Genomic DNA, 19835 nt, shown 5'->3' on the forward strand with positions numbered 1-19835 from the left:
ATTGGTGAAAAACGTACGTAAATGAAAACACATTCATTGTGTTGTTGAAACTTTGTATTGCTATATCTACTCTTTCCTACTTGAAAAACAATATAGGCTACAAGTTCAATGATCCCTTTATTATATACATTTTTCTACAAATTGCCTTTTATGTTCAAACTGTGAATTTGAAGTCTTTTGGAAGTAGGCCTAGACTATGTTGACAGGTAATAAAAATTAAGTTCAAATTAAGTTATGAGGAAGTGATTTATAGAGACTTGTTAGAATAGTTCTGTTTGATTGTGTTTTAACACACAAAGCTTTTCAAAATGTTTTTTCTGACAGACCCCCCCCCTGTATATCACTCCCATACGGTAGGAGGGTTCATGACTTTCCCCATTTCTCTTTTCCCTTTTTTTGTGAACATATGTGAAATGTACTTTTCAAACTGTGAAAGGCAGCAATACCAAAAAATAGTATAAAGATAGGCTAAAACTGCTTTTCCAATAGAAATCCCGATCACACTTGTAGGCAATGTCTTGGAGACATTGGCTGCATTCCAAACTCAAAGTTGACAGACCTTGGCCCTAAACCCTCAGCCCTTGGGGGAATCCCCGCAGCCGTCGGTCCAAATGATTAGGCAAGCAAGAGAAGTTTGGAACGTAAGCTCTCAGTCCTCGTTTTTAATGGAGTTTGCGAGTGTACAATTACGTTCACTTCAGGGCCTGAAATGCCCCATAATTCAATTCGCGGCTTTTGTGGAGCGATGGGTAACGATGCTTCGAGGGTGGCTGTTGTCAATGTGTGCAGAGGGTCCCTGGTTCGAGCCCAGGTAGGGTTGAGGAGAGGGACGGAAGCTAAACTGTTACATTGATGCTGTTGACCCGGATCACTGGTTGCTGCGGAAAAGGAGGTCAAAGGTGGGGGGTGAGTGTAACCGATGTGAAATGGCTAGCTAGTTAGCAGGGTGCGCGCTAATAGCGTTTCAATCAGTGACGTCACTTGCTCTGAGCGAGAGAGAGCAGAAAGCCTGCAGGGAGAGAGCAGGAAGACTTGTTCATTGGAGAGACTGAGAGTGAAGGCATAGTAGAGCAGGAAAGTGAGACAGATGGAGAGACTGAGGCTGAGAGTGAGACACCAACAGAGGAGCCTCGTGCGTCCACAAGGACCATCGGGTTTGTGATGTTGAATAAATCTGTGGTTACTTGTAAAGCAGTGCAATTAGTCAGTTTGTATGGTGTATAGAAATTGGGCTTGTGATATAGACATCAGATGGATTTCAGAAGTTGCCTGATGGCAATGGTATATCTAAAATTACCCAAATAGATACTTTTAATTATATATTTTTTTCTTTGGCAGATATCAGCAAATCCCGGGAGGAACCACAGGTGCAGCCAATGATGGTCATATACCCAAGAACTCTGATGGGGGACCGGAGGAGGAGCTTGAAGGCGGCCTGGTACCATATCCACCCCTGGCTTGAATATTCAAAAAAATCTGACTCTGTGTTTTGTTACGCCTGCAGGCATTTTAGCCCTCCCAAAGTCCCAGAGTCTGTATTTGATTCACTATTGGGTTTTAACAACTGGAAGAAGGCAACTTACAAAGAGGGGATGATTTGCAATTCATCCAAGGTCTGAGCGACACAAACAAGCAATGATTACATGGAGAGTCTATCAGAAAGCTGTAAAAAGTAATGCAACACTGGTAAATGCCCTAAACAAGGAACACAACAAACAGGTTCAAGAAAATCGGGACTATATTAAAACAATAGAAGTACTACTACTTACAGCAACACAAAATATTGCACAAAGAGGACACGATGAGTCTGCAGAGTCAGATAATAAAGGGAACTTCGTGGCAATCCTAGAAACAACAGCTAAGCATGACACAACTGTGAAAAAAAGGTTGACTTCCATTCATAATGGAAAATATACAAGCAAAGGGATTCAGAATGAGGTTCTGAGTTGTTTGGCAGACATGGTTCAAACAAAAATTATAGAAGTGAAAGACAGTGAGGTCTTTAGCATAATGGAAGACGAAACAAAAGATGTAAAAATAAAGGAGCAGATATCTCTAGTACTCAGGTACTATTTCAGAGGAGCTGTCCATGAGAGCTTTCTCCACTTTGAATCGGCTGATCGACTAGATGCAGCAGGGCTTACTGACAAAATCCTACACATATTAGAAAGTCATGGTCTTGAATACAAAAACAACCTAGTAGGCCAAGCATATGACGGCACTTCCGTTATGAGTGGTGTAACCGATGTGAAATGGCTAGTTAGTTAGCGGTGGTGCGCGCTAATAGCGTTTCAATCGGTGACGTCACTCGCTCTGAGACTTGAAGTAGGGTTTCCCCTTGCGTTGCAAGGGCCGCGGCTTTTGTGGCGCGATGGGTAACGATGCTTCGTGGGGTGTCAGTTGTTGATGTGTGCAAGGGTCCCTGGTTCGAGCCCGGGTTGGGGCGAAGAGAGGGACGGAACCTACACTGTTACATTGGTGCCGTGGCTCTTGTGGCGCGATGGGTAACGATGCTTCGGTGGGTGTCAGTTGTTGATGCGTGCAAGGGTCCCTGGTTCGAGCCCGGGTTGGGGCGAAGAGAGGGACGGAACCTACACTGTTACATTGATGCTGTTGACCCGGATCATTGGTTGCTGCGGAAAAGGAGGAGGTCAAAGGGGGGGTGAGTGTAACCGATGTGAAAATGGCTAGTTAGTTAGCGGTGGTGCGCGCTAATAGCGTTTCAATCGGTGACGTCACTCGCTCTGAGACTTGAAGTAGGGTTTCCCCTTGCAACGCGGCTTTTGTGACGCGATGGGTAACGATGCTTCGTGGGGTGTCAGTTGTTGATGTGTGCAAGGGTCCCTGGTTCGAGCCCGGGTTGGGGCGAAGAGAGGGACGGAACCTACACTGTTACAGTGGCAAGCATTCAGGCATCCAGGCACGCATTAAAGAACAAGCAAAGCATGCCTTTTACATCCACTGCAGTGCACACTGTCTAAACTTAGTTTTAGGGGATACAGTCAAAGCTGTCCCTGAGGTAGGACAGTTCTTCTCCTTACTAGAAAGACTTTACGTCTTCACATCTGGGTCATATGTGCATCAAAAATGGCTTAGCATACAAAAAGAGATGTACCCAGGTGCACCTAGAGAGCTTCAGAGACTAAGTGACACTCGCTGGGCATGTCAAATCAAATCAAATCAAATTTATTTATATAGCCCTTCGTACATCAGCTGAAATCTCAAAGTGCTGTACAGAAACCCAGCCTAAAACCCCAAACAGCAAGCAATGCATGTGAAAGAAGCACGGTGGCTGGGAAAAACTCCCTAGGAAAAACTCCTGAGAAAGGCCAAAAACCTAGGAAGAAACCTAGAGAGGAACCAGGCTATGAGGGGTGGCCAGTCCTCTTCTGGCTGTGCCGGGTGGATATTATAACAGAACATGGTCAAGATGTTAAAATGTTCGTAAATGACCAGCATGGTCAAATAATAATAATCATAGTAATTGTCGAGGGTGCAACAAGCACGTCCGGTGAACAGGTCAGGGTTCCGTAGCCGCAGGCAGAACAGTTGAAACTGGAGCAGCAGCATGGCCAGGTGGACTGGGGACAGCAAGGAGTCATCATGCCAGGTAGTCCTGAGGCATGGTCCTAGGGCTCAGGTCCTCCGAGAGAAAGAAAGAAAGAGAGAAAGAGAGAATTAGAGAGAGCATATTTACATTCACACAGGACACCGGATAAGACAAGAGAATACTCCAGATGTAACAGACTGACCCTAGCCCCCCGACACATAAACTACTGCAGCATAAATACTGGAGGCTGAGACAGGAGGGATCAGAAGACACTGTGGCCCCATCCGATGATACCCCCGGACAGGGCCAAACAGGCAGGATATAACCCCACCCACTTTGCCAAAGCACAGCCCCCACACCACTAGAGGGATATCTACAACCACCAACTTACCGTCCGAAGACAAGGCCGAGTATAGCCCACAAAGATCTCCGCCACGGCACAACCCAAGGGGGGGCGCCAACCCAGACAGGAAGACCACGTCAGTGGCTCAACCTACTCAAGTGACGCACCCCTCCCATGGACGGCATGGAAGAACACCAGTAAGTCAGTGACTCAGCCCCTGTAAAAGGGTTAGAGGCAGAGAATCCCAGTGGGAAGAGGGGAACCGACAAGGCAGAGACAGCAAGGGCGGTTCGTTGCTCCAGCCTTTCCGTTCACCTTCACACTCCTGGGCCAGACTATACTTAATCATAGGACCTACTGAAGAGATAAGTCTTCAGTAAAGACTTAAAGGTTGAGACTGAGTCTGCGTCTCTCACATGGGTAGGCAGACCATTCCATAAAAATGGAGCTCTATAGGAGAAAGCCCTACCTCCAGCCGTTTGCTTAGAAATTCTAGGGACAATTAGGAGGCCTGCGTCTTGTGACCGTAGCGTACGTGTAGGTATGTACGGCAGGACCAAATCGGAAAGATAGGTAGGAGCAAGCCCATGTAATGCTTTGTAGGTTAGCAGTAAAACCTTGAAATCAGCCCTTGCCTTAACAGGAAGCCAGTGTAGGGAGGCTAGCACTGGAGTAATATGATCACATTTTTTGGTTCTAGTCAGGATTCTAGCAGCCGTATTTAGCACTAACTGAAGTTTGTTTAGTGCTTTATCCGGGTAGCCGGAAAGTAGAGCATTGCAGTAGTCGAGCCTAGAAGTAACAAAAGCATGGATTAATTTTTCTGCGTCATTTTTGGACAGAAAGTTTCTGATTTTTGCAATGTTACGTAGATGGAAAAAAGCTGTCCTTGAAGCAGTCTTGATATGTTCTTCAAAAGAGAGATCAGGGTCCAGAGTAACGCCGAGGTCCTTCACAGTTTTATTTGAGACGACTGTACAACCATCCAGATTAATTGTCAGATTCAACAGAAGATCTCTTTGTTTCTTGGGACCTAGGACAAGCATCTCTATTTTGTCCGAGTTTAAAAGTAGAACATTTGCAGCCTTACACTTCCTTATGTCTGAAACACAGGCATGTTTCATTGAAATGTACAGCTGTGTGTCGTCCGCATAGCAGTGAAATTTAACATTATGTTTTCGAATGACATCCCCAAGAGGTAAAATATATAGTGAAAACAATAGTGGTCCTAGAACGGAACCTTGAGGAACACCGAAATTTACAATTGATTTGTCAGAGGACGAACCATTCACAGAGACAAACTGATATCTTTCCGACAGATAAGATCTAAACCAGGCCAGAACTTGTCCATGTAGACCAATTTGGGTTTCCAATCTCTCCAAAAGAATGTGGTGATCGATGGTATCAAAAGCGGCACTAAGATCTAGGAGCATGAGGACAGATGCAGAGCCTCGGTCTGACGTCATTAAAAGGTCATTTACCACCTTCACAAGTGCAGTCTCAGTGCTATGATGGGGTCTAAAACCAGACTGAAGCGTTTCGTATACATTGTTTGTCTTCAGGAAGGCAGTGAGTTGCTGTGCAACAACTTTTTCAAAATTTTTTGAGAGGAATGGAAGATTCGATATAGGCCGATAGTTTTTTATAATTTCTGGGTCAAGATTCGGCTTTTTCAAGAGAGGCTTTATTACTGCCACTTTTAGTGAGCTTGGTACACATCCGGTGGATAGAGAGCCGTTTATTATGTTCAACATAGGAGGGCCACGCACAGGAAGCAGCTCTTTCAGTAGTTTAGTTGGAATAGGGTCCAGTATGCAGCTTGAGGGTTTGGAGGCCATGATTATTTTCATCATTATGTCAAGAGATATAGTACTAAAACACTTTAGTATCTCCCTTGATCCTAGGTCCTGGCAGAGTTGTGCAGACTCAGGACAATGGAGCCCTGGAGGAATACCCAGATTTAAAGAGGAGTCCGTAATTTGCTTTCTAATGATCATGATCTTTTCCTCAAAGAAGTTCATAAATTTATTACTGCTGAAGTGAAAGCCATCCTCCATTTGCGAATGCTGCTTTTTAGTTAGCTTTGCGACAGTGTCAAAAAGAAATTTCGGATTGTTCTTATTTTCCTCAATTAAGTTGGAAAAATAGGATGATCGTGCAGCAGTGAGGGCTCTTCGATACTGCACGGTACTGTCTTTCCAAGCTAGTCGGAAGACTTCCAGTTTAGTGTGGAGCCATTTCCGTTCCAATTTTCTGGAAGCTTGCTTCAGAGCTCGTGTATTTTCTGTATACCAGGGAGCTAGTTTCTTATGACAGATGTTTTTAATTTTTAGGGGTGCAACTGCATCTAGGGTATTGCGCAAGGTTAAATTGAGTTCCTCGGTTAGGTGGTTAACTGATTCTTGTCCTCTGACGTCCTTGGGTAGGCAGAGGGAGTCTGGAAGGGCATCAAGGAATCTTTGGGTTGTCTGAGAATTTATAGCACGACTTTTAATCTTCCTTGGTTGGGGTCTGAGCAGATTATTTGTTGCAATTGTAAACGCAATAAAATGGTGGTCCGATAATCCAGGATTATGAGGAAAAACATTAAGATCCACAACATTTATTCCATGGGACAAAACTAGGTCCAGAGTATGACTGTGGCAGTGGGTAGGTCCAGAGACATGTTGGACAAAACCCACTGAGTCGATGATGGCTCCGAAAGCCTTTTGGAGTGGGTCTGTGGACTTTTCCATGTGAATGTTAAAGTCACCAAAAATGAGAATATTATCTGCTATGACTACAAGATCCGATAGGAATTCAGGGAACTCAGTAAGGAACACTGCATATGGCCCAGGAGGCCTGTAAACAGTAGCTATAAAAAGTGATTGAGTAGGCTGCATAGATTTCATGACTAGAAGCTCAAAAGACGAAAACGTCATTGTTTTTTTTTTGTAAATTGAAATTTGCTATCGTAAATGTTAGCAACACCTCCGCCTTTGCCGGATGCACGGGGGGTATGGTCACTAGTGTAACCAGGGGGTGAGGCCTCATTTAACACAGTAAATTCATCAGGCTTAAGCCATGTTTCAGTCAGGCCAATCACATCAAGATTATGATCAGTGATTAGTTCATTGACTATAACTGCCTTGGAAGTGAGGGATCTAACATTAAGTAACCCAATTTTGAGATGTGAAGTATCACAATCTCTTTCAATAATGGCAGGAATGGAGGAGGTCTTTATACTAGTAAGATTACTGAAGCGAACACCGCCATTTTTAATTTTGCCCAACCTAGATCGAGGCACAGACACGGTCTCAATGGGGAAAGCTGAGCTGACTACGCTAACTGTGCTAGTGGCAGACTCCACTAAGCTGGCAGGCTGGCTAACAGCCTGTTGCCTGGCCTGCACCCTATTTCATTGTGGAGCTAGAGGAGTTAGAGCCCTGTCTATGTTTGTAGATAAGATGAGAGCACCCCTCCAGCTAGGATGGAGTCCGTCACTCCTAAGCAGGCCAGGCTTGGTCCTGTTTGTGGGTGAATCCCAGAAAGAGGGCCAGTTATCTACAAATTCTATCTTTTGGGAGGGGCAGAAAACAGTTTTCATCCAGCGATTGAGTTGTGAGACTCTGCTGTAGAGCTCATCACTCCCCCTAACTGGGAGGGGGCCAGAGACAATTAATCGATGCCGACACATCTTTCTAGCTGATTTACATGCTGAAGCTATGTTGCGCTTGGTGACCTCTGACTGTTTCATCCTAACATCGTTGGTGCCGACGTGGATAACAATATCTCTATACTCTCTACACTCGCCAGTTTTAGCTTTAGCCAGCACCGTCTTTAGATTAGCCTTAACGTCGGTAGCCCTGCCCCCTGGTAAACAGTGTATGATCGCTGGATGATTAGTTTTAAGTCTAATACTGCGGGTAATGGAGTCGCCAATGACTAGGGTTTTCAATTTGTCAGAGCTAATGGTGGGAGCCGTCGGCGTCTCAGACCCCACAACGGGAGGAGCAGAGACCAGAGAAGTCTCGGCCTCCGACTCCGACTCGCTTAATGGGGAGAACCGGTTGAAAGTTTCTGTCGGCTGAATAAGCGACACCGGTTGAGCATTCCTACAGCGTTTCCCTCCAGACGCCATGAGAAAGATGTCCGGCTGCGGGGACCGTGCGAGGGGGTTTATACTAACGTTACTATCTGTACTTGCTGGTGGCACAGACGCTGTTTCATCCTTTCCTACACTGAAATGACCCTTGCCTAACGATTGCGTCTGAAGCTGGGCTTGCAGCACAGCTATCCTTGCCGTAAGGCGATCGTTCTCCTGTATATTATGAGTACAACGACTGCAATTAGAAGGCATCATGTTAATGTTACTTAGCTTCGGCTGTTTGAAGTCCTGACGAACCATGTCCAGATAAAACCTCCGGGGTAGGAAAGTTGAATGAAAAAAAAAAAGTTGAGTGAGGGAAAAAGTAAAAATATACGGTAATGAAAAAGTAAAAACCGTCAGGTAGCAAAGTAAAAACGGCAACAAAAACGCACAGCAGCGTAAACAAGTCTGCAAGTTGTGACCGGAAACAGGAGCCTGTGTCTGTGTGCTAATGACATACAGGTGTGTGTGGGACTGCCTCCAATATGGCAGTCCGATATATGGCTCTACATACTATTATGGATAGATTACCTGCCATTAAGCGAGTCCTGCAAGACATAGGCATGAGGTCTGCTTGCACAGATAGATTCACAATTCATTGTGTGCCTTGTTACACTCCATAAAGTGTTCGGAGAAGCAAAATTCCTATCAGATATGCTACAGTCTTCATCACTTGACCTGTCAAAGGCTGTTGATTTAGTTGAAGCTTTAGTTCAAACTTTGAATGACTACAGGGATGAGTCATTTTTTGATGACCTATGGAATGAAGTGTTGAACACAGCTGAGCAATGTGATACTGCAATACACCCCCCTGCAAAACGACCAAAAAAGCTAAGCTCTCAATTTAATGGAGACTGTGTACTCAGTACAGTGTGTCAGAGGTCCGATTCAGAACAAGAAAAAGGCAGTTTTCGTACAACCCTTTTCTATCCTGTTTTAGATCATATGCTCAATGAGCTTAACAGAAGGTTCCCTAGCAAAAACTGTGACATAATGAATGGCATCCAAACTCTAAACCCTACAAGTGTTGTGTTTCTCAAAGAGAAGTCCCTGTTTCCATTTGCTAGAATGTATGAATCAAATATTGAGGTCTTGGGGCATGAACTACATCAGTTCAGAAGAATTTTAGAAAGGAAAATACAGAGTGGCATGCAGAGACCCTCCAGTGTAGTAGAGCTGGCATTTTTCATTGAGTCTTATAAAGAAGTTTTCTTTGAGCTCTTTAAACTGTGCAAGATGGCTGTTTCAATCCCTGTTAGTACTGCTTCTTGTGAACGGAGTTTTTCTGCACTAAAGCTGGTGAAAACGCATCTCAGGTCCACAATGTCAGATGACAGATTAAGAAATTTAGGTGTATTAAGTATTGAGTCAAGGAGGGCAAAGTCCTTGAGTCTAGATGAATTTGCTGATCTTTTTGCAAAAAAACCACAAAAACCGGAGAATACAGTTGATGCGCCGACACAATGATGAAAATAATCATGGCCTCTAAACCTTCAAGCTGCATACTGGACCTTATTCCAACTAAACTACTGAAAGAGCTGCTTTCTGTGCTTGGCCCTCCTATGTTGAACATAATAAACGGCTCTCTATCCACCGGATGTGTACCAAACTCACTAAAAGTGGCAGTAATAAAGCCTCTCTTGAAAAAGCCAAATCTTGACCCAGAAATTATAAAAAACTATCGACCTATATCGAATCTTCCATTCCTCTCAAAAATGTTAGAAAAAGCTGTTGCGCAGCAACTCACTGCCTTCCTGAAGACAAACAATGTACACGAAACGCTTCAGTCTGGTTTTAGACCCCATCATAGCACTGAGACTGCACTTGTGAAGGTGGTAAATTACCTTTTAATGATGTCAGACCGAGGTTCTGCGTCTGTCCTCATGCTCCTAGATCTTAGTGCTGCTTTTGATACCATCGATCACCACATTCTTTTGGAGAGATTGGAAACCCACATTGGTCTACATGGACAAGTTCTGGCCTGGTTTAGGTCTTATCTGTCGAAAAGATATCAGTTTGTCTCTGTGAATGGTTTGTCGTCTGACAAATCAACTGTAAATTTCGGTGTTCCTCAAGGTTCCGTTTTAGGACCACTATTGTTTTCACTATATATTTTACCTCTTGGGGATGTCATTCGAAAACGTAATGTTAAATTTCACTGCTATGAGGATGACACACAGCTGTACATTTCAATGAAACATGGTGAAGCCCCAAAATTGCCCTCGCTAGAAGCCTGTGTCTCAGACATAAGGAAGTGGATGGCTGCAAACTTTCTACTCTTAAACTCGGACAAAACAGAGATGCTTGTTCTAGGTCCCAAGAAACAAAGAGATCTTCTGTTGAATCTGACAATTAATCTGGATGGTTGTACAGTCGTCTCAAATAAAACTGTGAAGGACCTCGGCGTTACTCTGGACCCTGATCTCTCTTTTGAAGAACATATCAAGACTGTTTCAAGGACAGCTTTTTTCCATCTACGTAACATTGCAAAAATCAGAAACTTTCTGTCCAAAAATGACGCAGAAAAATGAATCCATGCCTTTGTTACTTCTAGGTTGGACTACTGCAATGCTCTACTTTCCAGCTACCCGGATAAAGCACTAAATAAACTTCAGTTAGTGCTAAATACGGATGCTAGAATCCTGACTAGAACCAAAAAATGTGATCATATTACTCCAGTGCTAGCCTCCCTACACTGGCTTCCTGTTAAGGCAAGGGCTGGTTTCAAGGTTTTACTGCTAACCTACAAAGCATTACATGGGCTTGCTCCTACCTATCTTTCCGATTTGGTCCTGCCGTACATACCTACACGTACGCTACGGTCACAAGACGCGGGCCTCCTAATTGTTCCTAGAATTTCTAAGCAAACAGCTGGAGGCTTTCTCCTATAGAGCTCCGTTTTTATGGAATGGTCTGCCTACCCATGTGAGAGACGCAGACTCAGTCTCAACCTTTAAGTCTTTACTGAAGACACATCTCTTCAGTAGGTCCTATGATTAAGTGTAGTCTGGCCCAGGGGTGTGAAGGTGAACAGAAAGGCTGGAGCAACGAACCGCCCTTGCTGTCTCTGCCTGGCCGGTTTCCCCTCTTTCCACTGGGATTCTCTGCCTCTACCCCTATTACGGGGGCTGAGTCACTGGCTTACTGGTGTTCTTCCATGCCGTCCCTGGGAGGGGTGCGTCACTTGAGTGGGTTGAGTCACTGACGTGGTCTTCCTGTCTGGGTTGGCGCCCCCCCTTGGGCTGTGCCGTGGCGGAGATCTTTGTGGGCTATACTCGGCCTTGTTCCGGGATGGTATGTTGGTGGTTGTAGATATCCCTCCAGTGGTGTGGAGGCTGTGCTTTGGCAAAGTCGGTGGGGTTATATCCTACCTGTTTGGCCCTGTCTGGGGGTTTCATCGGATGGGGCCACAGTGTCTCCTGACCCCTCCTGTCTCAGCCTCCAGTATTTATGCTGCAGTAGTTTATGTGTCAGGGGGCTAGGGTCAGTCTGTCACATCTGGGGTATTTCTCTTGTCTTTTCCGGTGTCCTGTGTGAATTTAAATATGCTCTCTCTAATTCTCTCTTTCTCTTTCGTTCTTTCTCTCTCTCGGAGGACCTGAGCCCTAGGACCATGCCTCAGGACTACCTGGCTTGATGACTCCTTGCTGTCCCCAGTTCACCTGGCCGTGCTGCTGCTCCAGTTCCAACTGTTCTGCCTGCAGCTATGGAACCCTGACCTGTTCACCGGACGTGCTACCTGTCCCAGACCTGTTGTCCCAGACCTGCTGGAACCCTGACCTATTCACCGGACGTGCTACCTGTCCCAGACCTGCTGTTTTCAACTCTCTAGAGACAGCAGGAGCGGTAGAGATACTCTCAAAGATCGGCTATGAAAAAGCCAACTGACACTTACTCTTGTGTTACTGACTTGTTGCACCCTCGACAACTACTATGATTATTATTATTTGACAATGCTGGTCATTTATGAACATTTGAACATCTAGGCCATGTGCTGTTATAATCTCCACCCTGCACAGCCAGAAGAGGACTGGCCACCCCTCATAGCCTGGTTCCTCTCTAGGTTTCTTCCTAGGTTTTGGCCTTTCTAGGCTTTCTCTGCATTGCTTGCTGTTTGGGGTTTTAGGCTGGGTTTCTGTACAGCACTTTGAGATATCAGCTGATGTAAGAAGGGCTATATAAATACATTTGATTTGATGTGACCTGATACTGAATATTTAATGCAAATGATTATTATAATGGAAATGCAAATAAATTGTTGAATGATTATGAACATGGTCTTTTGCCTGCTAATGCCTGCTATGCAGTGAAGAAAACGATATGACAACAATAACGTCTAATGTAACTGGCCCCTCTAACAGTACAACTGGCCCCAGCTTGGCCCCCGCAGTTGAAATGGTCTAGAACTGCCACTGGCTCTGAGACCTTGAAGTAATTGTTCCCCTTGCTCTGCAATGGCCTTTGTGGAGCGATGGGTAACAATGCTAGTAGGCGTATATTAATAATTATATATTTAATATACGTAGACATGCAATCATAACTGACTGTAGCGCATATAAAGCACCCACAAGCTACCGATGGCTGAAAACACAATTGTCGCGGGATGAACGAATTTCTGCCCTGCAAGCTAAACTCGTCAGAAGTGTCCACTTAATTTGAGGGGAGAGGGTGTGTCTTTTCAGTGTTTGGAATGCAGCCATTGGCTAGCTAAGCTGTTGCGTAGCAACATGTCATCGGCTCTAACGGTCGTCCTGCCCCGAATTGCGCATGTGCAAGCCGTCCAACCAAAGGCACTCTTTCAATATAAAGTTATTTTTGAGGAAAATGAAAACGTGTCAGTTTGTCAATTTCACAAGGTTGGAGTAATAACATGTTCAATTACTTAAGCCGTTTGCTCGAATCTTGGTTGTGCCTTCAGATTTCGAGAAAAATATTTGTTCACTTCTCTCATTTACTTCTTAAACCCCAAACACCAGCTTGGATGTTTGATCTGTTTTCGCAAGCTTTTTCTCTGAAGTCTTGGAATGTTGCGCATCTGGGTTTAGAAACTCTATGGCAATACGCAACAAAGCGTCCAGACGTCTGGAAAACCACTCGAAGAAGAAGAAATGGGTTTGTCGAAGACGGAGGATTGGATGATGAGTTCGAATCAAGCAGCGTGTCGGGCAAAATTTGTGAAGATGAATGTTATGAATGGACAACAGTAGTATCGAAAACTGGAACAAAAAAAGAACAAATTATTGCGCCGGAAGACTCGCCCTGCTAGGTTCCCCTTGAGCCTTTGTAGGGATCCGATATGTAACATTTTTTTAACAGAAAAGTTTTGGGATTTAGTTCAGTTTATTTATATATTTTAGTTTGCTCGTTTATTTTTGTATTTTGTTACATTTTGGGGAATCCTGTTTCCATTCCGCACAGTAGGTGGCGGAATGCACATTAAATTGTGCGATCGCCAATATACCATTGAAGAAGAAGATCAGGTTTCACCACCGAATAATATATCAGTCACATGGTGACGTAGTTTCTTCGTCATATCCTCCCATCGTTGGTTGCCGCATGTTTCCTCGGATATTTGTGGATCAGGTCTGGTATATTGTTTTTACGTCAATTTTAGAGAGGTTTTATGGTAAACAATTACGTTTGTGTTTGATATTTGACTGGGATCGATGTACCTTAGATGAAAAGAGGCAATGACACTTCATAGGATATCCAGCAAATCCACTGTTTTCATTTTGTTAACTGGCTAGCGTTAGCGTGCTAGTCTGTCTGGTTAGCTTGGCTATATCTGGCTATTTGTTTGCGTCTTCAACAGACCGCATCCCTTTTGTGAAAGATGTCGCATGTCGATTAGGCTCGTTTTTGAAATTGTAGCTATGTTCTTGTTTCACTGTTCTCCGTAGGTAGTTATAGTTAGATAGCTAGTAACAACGCCCCCTTGTCAAATGTGGTTAGTTAGCTCGCTTATTGAGGTTCACATAATAAGTTCCCTAGTGTGTACAGTTGTTAGCTGGCTATCATAGCTAGCAGCTAGTTAAGTGAGGAATGCTGAACTCCATTCTCTGAACGTTTCTCGGATAGTTAGCTTGGCAGCAGATGTATGTTGATGCAATCCCTAATACTTCCAGTCAAATTATGGATGAAACTGGTCATCTGGAGCAAATTGTTCTCATACTAGTGTAGATAATTGACAAGATAACAACCCATATGCCTCGACTTGAAAACAGTTCAGTTGCTAGTTTAAATGTTAAACTATAACTCCTACTCATCTGCCATTTTTCCAGGTAGAAACATGAACCAAGAAAAATTAGCAAAACTTCAAGCCCAGGTCCGGATAGGAGGAAAGGTAAGCTAATTTCCATATTTAGAGATTCAACAGGGTGCGTTCAGCAGGACAGAATGGTGTGCAATGTTTAAAGGTAGTCAGTGATATGACGTAGATGCGCTAAGTAAACAGCATAGTGAGTCAATTTCCGCAACAACTAAGTGCATTGGAGCGCAAGGATAAACTTCTCCACTGTTTTGGTCCCGTGCCTACCTATAGAAGTTTGAAGAGAGCCCGTGCACTTGCGCAGATACTGTGTGAGAGTGAAGTCTTGCATCATGCTCATCTCAATATCTGCTTGTGCAATGTCATTTTGCTGACTCTACCTTTATTTCAATAGAAACTACTGTTTTGTATGAAAAGTTGAAAAACGTGATTATAAGGTGTGCTGCACAATTCTCATGGTCTCAACTTACTCTTGGGTTCAATTTCGAGGTTTGGTTGTGCATCAGCAGTTTTTCTCTTGTCAGTCAGAACCAGTCACTCAATTAGCCCAAGGCGGCAACTCAATTTAGCTTACTGCCTGCATATGTGGGTACATAGACACATGAGCCACTCTGGCCCCTCATGATGTGTTCTGATTATTATTTTTTAATTGTCCCCCACCCCCATCAAAGTTGCCCATCCCTTTTTTACATGTTGGAGGCATGTTTGTTATACATTAACATGTCTATCTGAACATTCCAAAACATTGCGTCCTGTTGAACCTGCCTCTGAATTGTGTATTAAATCAAGTCAATCTTGATGAGTTAGACCTATATAATACATTTTTTATCAAATGACAAGTCAAAAATGTGTTTAAAATATAACATTATTTGTCATTTAAGTTGACTTGTTTAAATGAAATATAGGCCTACTACTTCTATATTATATATTTGCAAATGTTTTATTTTTAATCATCAGCCTTATGGTTTCCGATACTCCTGATAGGTTGGTAGAGTACTGGGCACACCACTGCTTTATTTAACCTCTATTGATGTACATTCTTACATCTCCCTGTGTTGTTTTCAGGGCTCGGCACGTAGGAAGAAGAAGGTCGTACACAGAACGGCAACAGCCGACGACAAAAAACTTCAGAGTTCGTTAAAGAAATTAGCTGTCAACAACATTGCTGGTATTGAAGAGGTAAACACAGCTACCATTATACATTTTGTGTAATCTTAAGTTCTTAAATGTTGTATTTTGTTTGTTTCATGCCGCCCTTATACGTTGCTTTCAGAAAGTATTCATACCCCTTATTCCACATTTTGATGTTACAACCTGAATTCAGTATGGATTGAATTAGGGGGGGTTCTCACCCATCTACACACAATGGCCCATAATGACAAAGTGAAAACCATGCTTTTTGAAATGTATTGAAAATGAAGTAAAAAAATATTTAATTTACATAAGTATTCACACCCCTGAGTCAATACTTTGTAGAAGCACCTTTTGCAGTAAGTCTAAGAGCTTTCCACTCCTGGATTGAGCAACATTTGCATACTATTATTTTCAAAATTCTTAAAGCTCTGTCAAATTGGTTGTTGATCATTGCTAGACAACCATTTTCAGGTCTTGCCATATGTTTTCATGTAGAGTTAAGTCAACTGTAACTTGGCCACTCATGAACATTCACTGTCTTCTTGGTAAGCAACTACAGTGTAGATTTGGCCTTGTGATTTAGGTTATTGTCCTGTTGAAAGGTGTCTGGAAAGCAGACTGAACCAGGTTTTCCTCTAGGATTTTGTCTGTGCTTAGCGCTATTCTGTTTTATGTGGGGTTTCTTCGTCCTGAACGATCATACCCATAACATGATGCAGTCACCACTATATGGAGAGTGGTACTCAGTAATGTATTGGAATACTTTATATTCAGGATAAAAAGTGAATTGCTTTGCCATGTTCTTTTAAGTATTACTTTAGTGCCTCGTTGCAAACAGGATGCATGTTTCTGAATATTTAAAAAAAATTCTGTACAGGCTTCCTTTTCACGCTGTCAATTACGTTAGTGTTGTGGAGTAACTATAATGTTGATCCATCCTCAGTTCTCTCCTATCACAGCCATTAAACTCTAACTGTTTTAAAGACACCATTGTCCTCATAGTGAAATCCCTGAACGCTTTTCTTCCTTACCGGCAACTGAGTTAGGAAGGACGCCTGTATCTTTGTAGTGACTGGGTTTATTGATACATCCTCCAAAGAACTTCACCATGCTCAAAGGGATAGTCAATGTCTTTGTGGTTGAATCTGTGTTTGAAACTCACTGCTCGACTGGGGGACCTTACAATTATCTGTATGTGTGGGGTACAGAGATGAAGTAGTCATTCAGAAATCATGTTTAACACTTTTATTGCACACAGTGAGTCCATGCAACTTATGTGATTTGTTAAGCAAATCGTTACTCCTTAACTTATTTAGGCTTGCTATAACGGAGGTTGAATACTTATTGACTCAAGACATTTCAGCTTTTCGTTTTTAATACATTTGTAAACGTTTCTAAAAACACAGTTCCACTTTGACATTATGGGGTATTGTGTGTAGACCAGTGACGCAGTCTCAATTGAATCCAAACTATAACACCCCAAAATGTGGAGAAGGTCAAGGGGTGTGAATACTTTCTGAAGGCATTGTAGATGTTGAAGTCTCTTGCGTGGACTGCAGCCTACTATGGCTTTGTGGACCAAACTTGGAGTAGAATTTTGAAGTGAGCAAACCCCCCCCCCCCCCCCCCCCCCTTACTGTCGCCAGGTAAACATGATCAAGGATGACGGCTCAGTGATCCACTTCAACAACCCCAAAGTGCAGGCGTCTCTGTCGGCCAACACTTTCGCTATCACCGGCCACGCCGAGACCAAGCAGCTCACGGAGATGCTGCCGGGCATCCTCAGCCAGCTGGGCGCCGACAGCCTCACCAGCCTGCGCAAACTAGCAGAGCAGTTCCCTCGACAAGGTGGGTTGGCCCTCATGTAAAATCATTAGGTTAGAGCTGAGGTATAATCACAAGGAACCAAACGGGGAGGGACCTAGCAAAATTTGTCAAATAGAAGCTCTTGATTTTTGTTGCAAAACGTTCTCCGTTGCAAAGGGAGATTCTGTTACGGTGTGCACTGGGGATTATTTTGAGACCTGAGGAGCGTCTTGATGCTTACTATATGTACAATTGAAGTCGGAAGTTTACATACACTTAGGTTGGAGTCATTAAAACTCATTTTTCAACCACTCCACAAATTTCTTGTTAACAAACTATAGTTTAGGCAAGTCGGTTAAGACAATTACTTTGTGCGTGACACAAGTAATTTTTCCAACAATTGTTTACAGACAGATTATTTCACTTATAATTCACTGTCACAATTCCAGTGGGTCAGAAGTTTACATACACTAAATTGACTGTGCATTTAAACAGCTTGGAAAATTCCAGAACATGATCTCATGGCTTTAGAAGTTTCTGTTAGGCTAATTGGCATCATTTGGATCAATTGGAGGTGTACCTATGGATGTATTTCAAGGCCTACCTTCAAACTCAGTGCCTCTTTGCTTGACATCATGGTAAAATCAAAAGAAATCAGCCAAGACCTCAGAAAAGTATCTATATCCACAGTAAAACGAGGAAGAAGTCACTGCTCCAAAACCACCATTAAAAAGCCAGACTACGGTTTGCAACTGCACATGGGGACAAAGATTGTACTTTTTGGAGAAATGTCCTCTGGTCTGATGAAACAAAAATGACCATTATGTTTGGAGGAAAAAGGTGGAGGCTTTGCATGCCAAAGAACACCATCCCAACTGTGAAGTACGGGGGTGGCAGCATCATGTTGTGGGGGTGCACGTGACAAAATGGATGGCATCATGAGGAATTAAATTTGTGTGGATATATTGAAGCAACATCTCAAGACATCAGTCAGGAAGTTAAAGCTTGGTCGCCATTGGGTCTTCCAAATGGACAATGACCCCAAGCATACTTCCAAAGTTGTGGCAAAATGGCTTAAGGACAACAAAGTCAAGGTATTGGAGTGGCCATCACAAAGCCCTGACCTCAATCCTATAGACAATTTATGGGCAGAACTGAAAATGCATGTGCGAGCAAGGAGGCCTACAAACCTGACTCAGTTACACCAGCTCTGTCAGAAGGAATGGGCCAAAATTCACCCCACTTATTGTGGGAAGCTTGTGGAAGACTACCAGAAACGTTTGATCCAAGATAAACAATTTAAAGGCAATGCTACCAAATACTAATTGAGTGTATGTGAACTTCTGACCCACTGGGAATGTAATGAAAGAAATAAAAGCTGGAATAAATCATTCTCTACTATTATTCTGACACTTCACATTCTTAAAATAAAGTGATCCTAACTAACCTAAGACAGGGAATGTTTACTAAGATTAAATGTCAGGAATTGTGAAAAACGGAGTTTAAATGTATTTGGCTACGGTGTATGTAAATTTCCGACTTCAAATGTATATATATTTTTTTTTATTGCAGTGCTTGACAGCAAAACCCCTAAAGCAGAAGATATTGAAGAAGAAGATGACGATGTCCCAGGTAAGGATGATTCGTTTGCAAGGGGAAGTATATCTGACACTTCAGAGGAAACATTACACCATTTCAACCTGTAAAACCATCCTTTGTTTTCCTCTTCTCTTCAGACCTGGTGGAGAATTTTGACGAAGCATCAAAGAATGAGGCAAACTGATTGATCTTCCCCTTGAGACCCCATACAAGGATTGGAACTGCAATTAAGAAACTACGGCGGCTTCTCCGCTGTTTTAACCTCTAGCTATGAAGACATATCATTTCAAACACTATCCCGTCAACCAGAGACTTGTGTATTTTGAGATGTCCCGAGGATGCAGTCCTTATCAGACTTGCTTGCTCACTTAAACTCCCAACACATTGGTCGACGGTTCAGTACTTTTCACCACATTGTTAGTCTCGATCAGGATTGCGGTGGTCATTTAATTAAAGCTAGTCTTAATTTTGTTTGTTTTTTTACAAATCAAAATAAAGGTGATTAACGTTTTCTACATGGTGCTGTGGTCTTTCTGGCTGTTGAAAGGGGTATTTTAGTTTTTGAATACTGTTGTCACAATGGCTGCCACCCTGGCCATCATTTGTATCAAGATGCATAACTATTTAGTCACTATTTAATTTCAAGCCACTGTAGCCTCATGCTCAAAGGTAATCAGGCCTTGCAGAGATGACATCCAATGTGATATTAGACTGACTTGGATGATATCGAAGACGGTTGTAAGGCCTTTTGTGGTATTTTTAGACCCATGTTTTCTGAGGTTTCATGTACACATGACTTGGGTATTATGACCTAACACTTAAACCACATAAAGACATGAAAATGTCATATGTCCTATGTGCAGTAGACACATTTCTGGCAAGAAATAAGAGCACATTTTCTGTAATAGAATGATCTCATTAGGTAAACATATTCTAATACAGTGTACACTGCTTTAGAAAAGGACATTTAAGGACATCCTTGAGTTTACTTAAGACCTGCAGTGAG

General features: G+C 43.1%; 1 protein-coding gene across 1 annotated transcript; it reads left to right on the top strand.

Annotated features, from left to right (window-relative positions):
• The first annotated feature begins 13519 nt into the window (after positions 1–13519).
• On the top strand, positions 13520–19344 carry LOC115158015 (transcription factor BTF3 homolog 4-like). The gene is made up of 6 exons (XM_029706471.1): positions 13520–13605; positions 14304–14365; positions 15356–15469; positions 17071–17272; positions 18803–18862; positions 18967–19344. The coding sequence occupies exons 2-6, from the start codon at positions 14312–14314 to the stop codon at positions 19011–19013; spliced, it is 477 nt and encodes a 158-aa protein (XP_029562331.1). The 5' UTR covers positions 13520–13605; positions 14304–14311; the 3' UTR covers positions 19014–19344.
• The last annotated feature ends 491 nt before the right edge of the window (positions 19345–19835 follow it).

This window comes from Salmo trutta, chromosome 22 (genome assembly GCF_901001165.1).
Source record: "Salmo trutta chromosome 22, fSalTru1.1, whole genome shotgun sequence".
Taxonomy (NCBI): Eukaryota; Metazoa; Chordata; class Actinopteri; order Salmoniformes; family Salmonidae; genus Salmo; species Salmo trutta.